Source organism: Taurulus bubalis, assembly GCF_910589615.1.
Source record: "Taurulus bubalis genome assembly, chromosome: 10".
In the NCBI taxonomy this organism is placed as follows: domain Eukaryota; kingdom Metazoa; phylum Chordata; class Actinopteri; order Perciformes; family Cottidae; genus Taurulus; species Taurulus bubalis.
In genome coordinates, this window is record NC_136598.1 from 5405000 (window position 1) to 5416243 (window position 11244).

The 11244-nt window shown below is 43.4% G+C and overlaps 1 protein-coding gene across 1 annotated transcript; it reads right to left on the reverse strand.

The window, feature by feature from the left end:
• Nucleotides 1-1485: 1485 nt before the first annotated feature.
• LOC306742359 (extracellular calcium-sensing receptor-like) lies at nucleotides 1486-10205 on the reverse strand (the record flags this gene model as incomplete). Its single annotated transcript, XM_079224728.1, has 7 exons — nucleotides 1486-2390; nucleotides 3067-3190; nucleotides 7711-7932; nucleotides 8055-8260; nucleotides 9050-9345; nucleotides 9560-9849; nucleotides 9945-10205. 7 exons carry the CDS (start codon nucleotides 10203-10205, stop codon nucleotides 1486-1488), a joined length of 2304 nt encoding a protein of 767 aa, XP_079080854.1.
• Nucleotides 10206-11244: the final 1039 nt, after the last annotated feature.

Sequence of the window (11244 nt, forward strand, 5' to 3'; positions counted from 1 at the left end):
ACATAATGATGAGGACATTTCACTATTTTAATAGATATACATAATCAAGGAGATCTGCAATAGTCAACTCAATTTAAATAACTGCTTTGTGTTTATCCGGTTAAATTTGATTCAATGATTGATTCAATTCACTTTCAGTTAAAATAAACCTTTTTGTATTTTTCTTTGTTTTGAAGTTACTACAATTGTTGTAAATGAACAACCTGCAATTGTACTGCCAAATACTGTTCAAGCACTTTATGTGAAATAATGTGGTTGTTTTTTTTACATTTGACGTTCTCAGTAAAACAAATTGCTTTGTAAAATTATTATAAGCACACCATGCAAATAAAAACATTTTCATCCCAACAGAGTACATCCTCTTAGCCCGACATATTCCTGTTACTAACCTCCCTGAGCATCTTTGTGGATCAGGCATGGTGGTGTAGTTATGCTTCATTGTATATGCATAGTGGTGTATGGACAAAACACCACCAATAACGTAGTCACCATCCATTGAGAAAGCAGGTAGACGAGTGGTACCCTGGAGCTTACATTTCACAGATGAGGCCTCAGTGCTGTCCCCAACACCATTCCTATCCTCTGAGAACTCAGCCCTTTGTTTCACATCATCCACAGAACCATTCAAGGCAAGAGCTGAGTTCAGCTCACACAAACCCAGTGACAGGATCAGGCCAATAAAGAGAGCTGAGATCTCCATCCTCAACTATCATCAAGTGGGCATACAGTGTTTTTACTGGTCTATATAGATATTCAGACTGAAGCTTCCCTCCTACTGTACGTCATCTTATTGTACGTCAGAGAGGGGATGATCTTACCCAGTGGTCTTTGATTAACTCTTGTGCAAGTCTTTTTGTGAGCTTTGTGTACATTATAATCTGCACCAGGTGCCCATGCCTCTTTTCTCTTCTTTTAAAGTAACCATTGTAAACCCTAATATCGTCTTAATGAAGTCTTACACTCTTACACCTTTTTTTGCTGTGTTTAGCTCATATGACAGTTAAGCCAAACAAATGTCCACCACTAATGAGTTGTTTGTTTGGTTAAATCACACAATGATGCTAAAACAGAAATATTAATGAAATAGCACTGAGTTTATAAAAGAGAAAGACACACATATTTATCTTATTCTTGTTTTAATTCATTTGTTTTACATTACTTATATTCTATATTTTCAGGCCGTGATGAAAAAACACTTAGTGAAATAAGACCAAAAAGTTTTGTTTTTTAAAGTACTTTCATAACATGACATTACAATTAATAAAACATTTAATTAAAAATGTACAGTATACTTAAAAATATGAATATTTACAGAGACAATATGAAAACGGAATGTGCATATTATGAGCTATATAGTAAATGTTGCTTTTGGCGCCATAATGTCATTTTTTGTCTTTTTTGTTCTCCCTCTTTGTCCTCTGTGGCTTAGGTATTGGTATTAAAAGTCCCTTCAATTGCATCCTAGTTTTCTTTAAACTTTATGTTTTAAGATTGACTTTTGTTCATTAAATGTTTCTTGGTATTTTTCTCTGGCTTAAACAATATGATGAAACACTTTGGAGCGAAAATACACAATATGAGTCCAAAACTGGAGGCAAGAATGGCAAATATCTCCACAGCCACAGTAAATTTCCCAGGAGAACTGACATATGCTGGGATAAAGGTGACCCAGACTGCACAGAATATCAGCATGCTGAAGGTGATGAACTTGGCTTCATTAAAATTATCAGGTAGTTTCCGGGCTAGGACCGCCAACACAAAGCAAAAGACAGCCAGCAGGCCGATGTACCCGAGCACAGCCCAGAACCCAATAGCTGAGCCTAATGCACACTCCAGGATGATTCTCTCCTTGTATGTGGTGAGGTTTTTCATTGGAAAAGGAGGACTAAGAACCAACCAAAGAGTACATATTATTACTTGAATGAAAGTGAAAGACACTACAGTCATCCTTTGCTGTGGAGGACCAAACCATTTCATAACATTACGACCTGGGAGAGTGGCTTTGAATGCCATTAACACAACTATTGTTTTTCCAAGAACACAAGAGATACAGAGGACAAAGGTGATCCCAAACGCTGTGTGGCGCAGCATGCAGGACCACTCAGAGGGTTCTCCAATGAAAGTCAATGAGCATAAGAAACAGAGAGTCAGAGAGAAGAGCAGCAGGAAGCTCAGCTCTGAGTTGTTGGCTCTGACAATCGGGGATGTCCTGTGACGGTGGAACACAGCCGCTGTTATGATGGCAAGGCAGGCACCACCAACTGAGAATGCAGCCAGGATAATTCCTAGGGCCTCATTGAAGGAAAGAAACTCTACAGGCTTGGGGAGACAAGTGTCTCTCTTTGCATTAGGCCAACATTCCTTGGGGCAAGAGAAACAATCAGGGGAATCTGAAAGAATACAACAACAAAAAGGCTTTTAGCAGAAATACTCAATATTTGATGTTGTGCAGTAGATAATAATAATAATAATAATAATAATAATAATGATAATAATAATAATAATAATACATTGTATTCAGTCATTTTCAAAGTACTCAAAGACATTTTACACAAGTTGAAATGATAATCTAAAACAACACACAACAAATATACAACACACAACATGAATCCCATTAAATGCAGTTAAAAAAACTGCATTTAGATTTTCGGATGTGTTGCAGGGTGTGCTTCAGATGAAGGAGGCAGCTATTGAGAACTCTGTAGCTGCCGCTTGGTCCTGAGTGGTGGAAACAGGAGGTTTGCATTAGAGGAGCTGCAGCTGTGGAAAGAAGTGTGGTGGTGAAGCAGCTTGGTGAGGTAAAGGCCTGGTTTGGAGGTCTTTGTGACAGAGGAGAAGGACTTTGAATTGGCTCTGTTGTGGGACAGGGAGCCAGTGGAGGTTTTAGGGGACAGGGTGATGTAATCACAGCAGCGGTAATGGGTGAGTAGACAAGGAGGATAATAGGTAGCATGTATACACAGACTCTCAGGACAACTTTATCTGCATGGTTGAAGTGTTAAAAGGTGTATTACATCAACATTTATGTGCCAGTTTCTGTCTAATCTGCAGAAGGAGAAACAATACCTGTAGCATTGCTAATCTCCCCCTCAGGACACGGTATACAATCATAACAGCAGATGGGTTTTCCTTTCTGCAGCACTTTACGAGTTCCTGCAGGACAGCTGTCAGTGCACACTGACACAGGCACCTGGCACATAGATACAAACAAAGTCACACATATTCAGATTTGCTTCAAAACACTGAGGATTAAAGGAGTTCAGATTATTTTTTAATCTGTCTAAAAACAGTACTTGCATTTCAATTAAAGAGTAGTTTCACATTTTTTAAGTCCTTTTAAAATCATTAATCACAGGCCAACATGTATCGTGAAAGTGTTATTGTTCACTGTAACTAAACTGTTTCCCCTCTAAATGTATTTCAATGCGACTGTTACGGGACAAAGTTCACAGTTAGTGTAAAAATTAACTATTAAGTTCAGCTGAAGCTAACGTCATGATTAATCAGTGTAAGTAGAACAAATATAGTTTTTTCTAACTCACACAGTTGTTTAAATTTGTAGTTCTAACTCACACAGACTCTGCTCTCTACTGGACTCCACAGGTAATACTCTCCTCCAATCTCGAGCACACATTAGACCACTGCAAATGTGCATAAGCAGATGTTTTTGCAGATGCAGGCAGTCGGCAACTGCTGTAGCAGAATTGCTTACCATTCCCCCCTCACTGACGTGTTGCGGAGGACTTGTCTGGAAGAGTGGTATGTGAAGACGGCCCCAATGGATGACCAATACATCAACCTCCTACTGCTACAGGCAAAGTTCTTGGTTCATCAACACTTTAGGCCCTTGATATGGGGAAGGCACGTGTTGATGAGGCCCAACAACAGCACCTTACACAAACAGGCAGGGAAGCGTTCAAACCACTGCCCTATTAAGATTGGGGGACTCAGAGCACCCGTTGGATCGGTCCATGTTGATAAAAAAAAAGCAAGCATGGAAAGTAAAGGGGTCTCCTGAAGCAGCTGACGGGTACCGGCAGGCCAGAAGGGCTGCAGCTGCGATGGTCGCGGATGCTAAAACTCGGGCATGGGAGGAGTTCGGGGAGGCCATGGAGAAGGACTTTCGGTTGGCCTCAAGGAAGTTCTGGCAAACCATCCGACGGCTCAGGAAGGGAAAGCAGGGCCTACCCCAGGCTGTTCTCAGCAGGGGGGGGGGGGGAACTGCTGACCCGGACTGGGGACATCGTCGGGCGGTGGAAAGAGCACTTTGAGGAACTCCTAAACCCGGCTAACATGTCCCCCGGAGAGGGGGCAGCGCCGGAAGACTTTGGGGTGGTTTCACCCATATCCCTGTCAGAGGTCGCTAAGGTAGTCAAAAAGCTCATTGGTGGCAAGGCGCCAGGGGTGGATGAGATCCGCCCTGAGATGCTGAAAGCGCTGGACATTGTTGGGCTGTCTTGGTTGACACGCCTTTTCAGTGTCGCATGGGGGTCGGGAACAGTGCCCATGGACTGGCAGACCGGGGTGGTGGTTCCCATCTACAAGAAGGGGGACCGGAGAGTGTGCTCAAACTATCGTGGCATCACACTGCTCAGCCTCCCGGGAAAAGCTTATGCCAGGGTGCTGGAAGGGAGGCTCCGACCGCTTGTCGAACCTCAGATTCAAGACGAGCAGTGCGGATTCCGTCCCGGTCGTGGAACAGTGGACCAGCTCTTTACCCTTGCAAGACTACTGGAGGGGTCCTGGGAGTTTGCCCAACCAGTCTACATGTGCTTTGTGGACTTGGAGAAGGCTTTCGACCGGGTCCCTCGGGGGTTTTTGTGGGGGGTGCTGCGGGAGTATGGGGTGCCGGACCCGTTGGCACGGGCTATCCGGTCTTTGTACGCCTGCAGTAGGAGCTGTGTTCGTATCCTCGGTAGTAAGTCAGACACGTTCCCGGTGGGTGTTGGCCTCCGCCAGGGCTGCCCTTTATCACCGGTCCTGTTCGTGACTTTCATGGACAGGATATCTAGGCGCAGTCAGGGGGCGGAGAGGATCCGGTTCGGGAGTCTCGGGATCGCCTCTCTGCTGTTCGCGGATGATGTGGTCCTGTTTGCCTCCTCGGATTGTGACCTCCAGCATTCACTGGGGCGTTTTGCAGCCGAGTGTGAAGCGGCAGGGATGAGAGTTAGCGCCTCCAAATCTGAGGCCATGGTGCTCTGCCGGAAACCGGTGGATTGCTCCCTCCAGGTGGGGACAAACTGCCTACCCCAAGCGAAGGAGTTCAAGTATCTCGGGGTCTTGTTCACGAGTGAGGGTAAGGTGGAGCGGGAGATCGACAGACGGATCGGTGCGGCTGCAGCAATAAAACAGGCGCTGTACCGGTCCGTCCTGGTGAAGAGGGAGCTGAGCCGGAAGGCGAAGCTCTCCATTTACTGGTCGGTCTATGTTCCAACCCTCACCTATGGTCACGAACTCTGGGTCGTGACCGAAAGAACGAGATCTCGAATACAAGCGGCCGAAATGAGCTTCCTCCGCAGGGTGGCCGGGCTCACCCTTAGAGATAGGGTAAGGAGCTCGGACATCAGGAGGGAGCTTGGAGTCGAGTCGCTGCTCCTTCGTGTCGAAAGGAGTCAGCTGAGGTGGTTCGGGCATCTAGTCAGGATGCCTCCTGGACGCCTCCCATTAGAGGTTTTCCAGGCACGTCCAACTGGTAGGAGACCCCGGGGAAGACCGAGGACACGCTGGAGGGATTATATCTCCCGGCTGGCCTTGGAACGCCTCGGGATCCCCCAGAATGAGCTGGAAAGTGTTGCGGGTGAGAGGGAAGCCTGGGTCGGCCTGCTGAACCTGCTGCCACCGCGACCCGACCCCGGATAAGCGGCTGATAATGGATGGATGGAAAGTAAAATACGACGTTAGCACGACTGCATCCAGCAGCTAGCTTAGCCAAACTGTCCTGGTGTAGCTTAGGTCTGCACAGAGGCTGCTTCCCTTTCACGCGAGTCTGTTGGCAGTCTGAGGTCAGGCTGATCTGGGGCCAGGTGTTTTGCCTGTAGTTTCTCAAACCGGTGTTGGAGGAGAGATTATACCGAGTTAGCGTTTGGTTTTCTTTGAAGAGAAGTGTTCGACTCGTGCTCGCCGCTGTAATGTTGTTAAAATGGGTGGCGAGTGCCTCGTCTGCCCTGATGAGACAGAGAGACGGGAACGCGCAGCCTTGGGCAAACAGAGTTTGGCCCTCCCGGAAGTCTTTTTTTGGGCGCTAATTGGATACATTGTACGTCATTCATTTATATCTTTAATCACTGATTGGCTAAACTGCTTCTTAGACCCGTCTTTCTTGGGCCGAATCGATTCGGCCCGAGCATGTGCACGGCGCAGCAGAGACGTGCACTGGGGCAACTGAGAGGTGCACGGGCGGAGAGGACAAGCAGGAAAAGCATATATTTTGCGCAGATATCCTATTTTCCAAATAATACCGGGTATATTCCACAGCTCAAAAACACACATATTGACAATTTGTATAATTTATTAATATTGTTATAATTTTTGTAATTAAGAATATTATACATATAATATAACCCTGCAGGGATCAACAGATGAGCAGCACACTTCACACTACATTCTGACACCGACTGTGCACGGACAACAGTGGGAAAGTCTCCTCCCCCTTTCCTCACAACAACGTTGGGACCCTGACCACTTTGCTCAGTAACATGCTACGGTGAATCTTACTCTTGCTGCCTGGATGGATTGCACAAGCTGAGGATGACCCACAGTAGCAGTGCATCCATTGCCCTAGCCTCCCCAGAGAGAGTGCCCCCGAACTGGGGGACGGTTCAGGGCTGGGACATCATTATCTGAGTAAAGGACATGAAGCACATGAAGCGCTTGAAAAATTAAGAAAACATGAGAACACCGGGAGGACACGCATGGATATAACTCGATCAAGCTACTAAGCAGGCACGTCCAACTGGTAGGAGGCACCGAGGAAGACCCAAGACACGCTTCAGGGATTATATCTCCCGACTGGCCTTGGAACGCTCAGGATCCCCCAGAATGAGCTGGAAAGGGTTGCGGGTGAGAGGGAAGCCTGGGTCGGCCTGCTGAACCTGATGCCACCACGACCCGAACCCGGATAAGCGGCAGATAATAGATGAATGGAAGCTACTAAGCTAGCAAGTCAACATCACTACCCACAGCCACCGAGCTGTGGCGAAGAAACACAATGAGGTGGATAAAAATGGGCACATTTTATAAATAAATGCATGAATAATTGTCATTTAAATCATGTTTTTATAATGTACTAACACTTTATCAATTATCTTATTAATCATCTATAAGTCCCAAATAAATGGTTTGTAATATATATTACTTAATGGGGAATACATCATTTATAAAGTATGAAAACACAATCATGAAACGCATGATTATAGTCAAGCTTATTAATCAAGAATAAAACATTTAAACTGTGCTTATGAATTGCATACTAATGACCGTTAATAAATGATAAATTACGTTATTACTCATTCTTAACTAATGCTAAATAGCGTGTAGTTATTACAACGTGTGACCCATTATTTATTACATTGAAATCGTATTCGGGATGGATGTCTTTACTGCCGTTATATACAGGGTTAACACTTGCAGTGACCCACAATACGTGTTAACATAGAACGTTTAATATAACTTAAGTTCAAATTGAAATATGTAATACATTTTGCTCCTTACTTGTGTGCCACCCTCCACCCAGGTGAGGTTCCTGTTGATATGGAGTTCCTGGCCCACCGGCAGTGATGCAACGTAGTGCCCTACTGCCACCAACTCAATGCTGCCACTCTCACTTTGTTGCCAGTTAACCAGCTCATATGTGGCCACAGGATCCCCATTGTCATCAAATGACACATCATAACCATTTTGGGAAAAATTTAAATTTTTCAGCTGAGTAAGAACCTGTGATGATGAAGTAAAAGAAGAAAATGAAAGAGAGATTTGAAGCAATAGAAAATCAAATAAATGTATAATTAAAAAAAGGTACAACAGCGTGAAAAATGTACATATTTGTTTTTACCGACCTGTTTGGACTCTATGCTGAAGACTTTTTCACACTGAGTTATAGAATATGTTTCCTGACACACTGCATTATGAATGGCATGTGCTATTGCATAAACAGCCTTGTACACCATGTTAGTGATCCGGAGCTGAGATGTGTCAGTGTACGGGCTCTGGATCGTCTCTATGTCTTCACTTCCATCACACGCATTATTGTCTGTGACTGCTGCTAAAAATACATGAAGACAAAAAAAATATATTTTTTAGCATTGACAATATTATATTATAATTCATCTGAATGTCTTTTTCATTTTTGTTTCTTTGTTTTATTTAACCTGTCAAATGTGCAGAGCAAAAACCTGTATATCTACATTGCTCTAATTTATAAGTTAAACATTATTTATTACATATCAAGGTATTGTATAACAGAAATTACTCTATTTAATAGTGGCTCTTTTAGTTTGTATCCGGCACTGATTTTATTTTTGACCGTTATCTACCAGCTCAAATATCAGACAATTAGTCAACTGCATGAAATGCAAATAATTATTAGTATTTTCCTTCATTGAATTTGACAAGATCTGTGTTAAAGTGTTTTGAAGAAATACATGATCACTGTTAGGATAAGAGCTTAGAACTATACATATAAACTTTAACTGATACATGCTAGTAGGCTAAGTAAAACTGTTTGTACTTTATTTTGCTTGGTGGCCTGTAGACTGTCAATTTAACGTGTGCTTGTGTTCAGGGCTTCAGGGTTGACATGGTGAAACTACTACAGCCAAGTTCTTACAAACCACACAAAAAAAACAGATTATTCACAAAAATGCGCTTTATGTCCATAACATGTCTTTGTTCAATATCAATAGATTCTATTTTAATCTAGGGGTTGGACTAAAATCACCTTTGGACATTTTAACACACAAAGTTTCAACAGGACTGTGAAAAAAAACAGAACACACGCAAAGACGCAACTGTGAGTGTCTTTTATGTAAAAGAATCAACCCAATTTTCTCACTTTTTCCCAGCCTGCAGTTGAATGCATCCTCCCAGAACTCAGTAAGCACTGGAGAGGCCGTCACTTTAGAGGGAGAGAGATCCAGCAGGAAGTCTCTCAGACCTGGGATGACAGATCGCTCAATTCCAAATCCGACTGCTCCAGCACATAAACTGAACATCAGCATGTCTGGATCAGTTACCCAGGACTCACTGCCTATCCACTGGCGAGGAGGAGAGGGCTTGAGCGACAGCTCTTCCAGCAGAATCCTCAAGTCTCCAGATGATGTAAACGCCACAATCACCATAGATGTCGACCTGAGAGAAATAATAGTGCATTGTATTAAAGTAATATGGGGGAAAAACTTAAAAAAATATATGTATCAAGATAATTAAAACAAACACATAAGAGATACTTACATTTTTTGTTTATTAATGTACAGTATTTCTCCACTGATTTTATAACAAATTCAGTAGTATGCCCTAACGTGAGGTAAATGAACAAAAGCACATAATCAGTGAATGTAAAAACCTGCGGATAACGTCGGCTACTCTCTGGATCCTGCTTCGTGGGTGGGTCCGATAGAAAGATTCGGAATATTCCACACAGATCCCCTCTTTGTGTGCTGCGTCCAGGAAAGACGCCATGCCATTGTTTCCGTAATCCGAATCTGATCGGATAGCACCTATCCAAGTCCAACCAAAGTGTTTTACCAGCTTTGCCAGCGCGTCAGCCTGGAACTGGTCACTCGGGATTGTTCTGAAGAAACTCGGGTACTGCTGCTTATCGGACAGGCATGCACAAGTGGCAAAGTGACTAACCTAAAAGAACACAACAGTGGAATTATTGAACAGGACGGACACAAAACACCATTGGTCTGTTAAACACATAATTTTCAGAAATTCAAAATATTTACTTGAGGAATGTTAAAGGGCCCGATGATGCGAGACATGCTGATGGATGGCGTGGACCCAGACTCACCAACAATGGCCATCACTTTACCAGATTGTGAACAATTGTCGCCGGTGTAAAACACCGGGTCCATGCCACTTGACAGCTGGAATGCCACATGCACCGCTACAGGCACAGAGGCGCACGAGTCGTAGATCTGATAACCGAGTTTGATGCCCGGCAGCAGCTCCGTGCTGTTGTTGATCTCCTCGATGGCGAAGATCATTGCGCGTGAGAAGCGCAGTTCACGGGTATCAATGCTGCAGACAGACAATCTTGTCACTGTTTAAAATATGGTCTACATAATGATGAGGACATTTCACTATTTTAATAGATATACATAATTAAGGAGATCTGCAATAGTCAACTCAATTTAAATAACTGCTTTGTGTTTATCCGGTTAAATTTGATTCAATGATTGATTCAATTCACTTTCAGTTAAAATAAACCTTTTTGTATTTTTCTTTGTTTTGAAGTTACTACAATTGTTGTAAATGAACAACCTGCAATTGTACTGCCAAATACTGTTCTCTATAATACTGTTTTTTTTACATTTGACGTTCTCAGTAAAACAAATTGCTTTGTAAAATTATTATAAGCACACCATGCAAATCAAAACATTTTCATCCCAACAGAGTACATCCTCTTAGCCCGACATATTCCTCTTACTAACCTCCCTGAGCATCTTTGTGAATCAGGCATGGTGGTGTAGTTATGCTTCATTGTATATGCATAGTGGTGTATGGACAAAACACCACCAATAACGTAGTCACCATCCATTGAGAAAGCAGGTAGACGAGTGGTACCCTGGAGCTTACATTTCACAGATGAGGCCTCAGTGCTGTCCCCAACACCATTCCTATCCTCTGAGAACTCAGCCCTTTGTTTCACATCATCCACAGAACCATTCAACGCAAGAGCTGAGTTCAGCTCACACAAACCCTGCAACAGGATCAGGCCAATAAAGAGAGCTGAGATCTCCATCCTCAACTGTCCTCAAGTGGGCATACAGTGTTTTTACTGGTCTATATAGATATTCAGACTGAAGCTTCCCTCCTACTGTACGTCAGCTTACTGTACGTCAGAGAGAGGATGATCTTACCCAGTGGTATTTGATTAACTCTTGTGCAAGTCTTTTTGTGAGCTTTGTGTACATTATAATCTGCACCAGGTGCCCATGCCTCTTTTCTCTTCTTTTAAAGTTACCATTGTAAACCCTAATATCGTCTTAATGAAGTCTTACACTCTTACACCTTTTTTTGCTG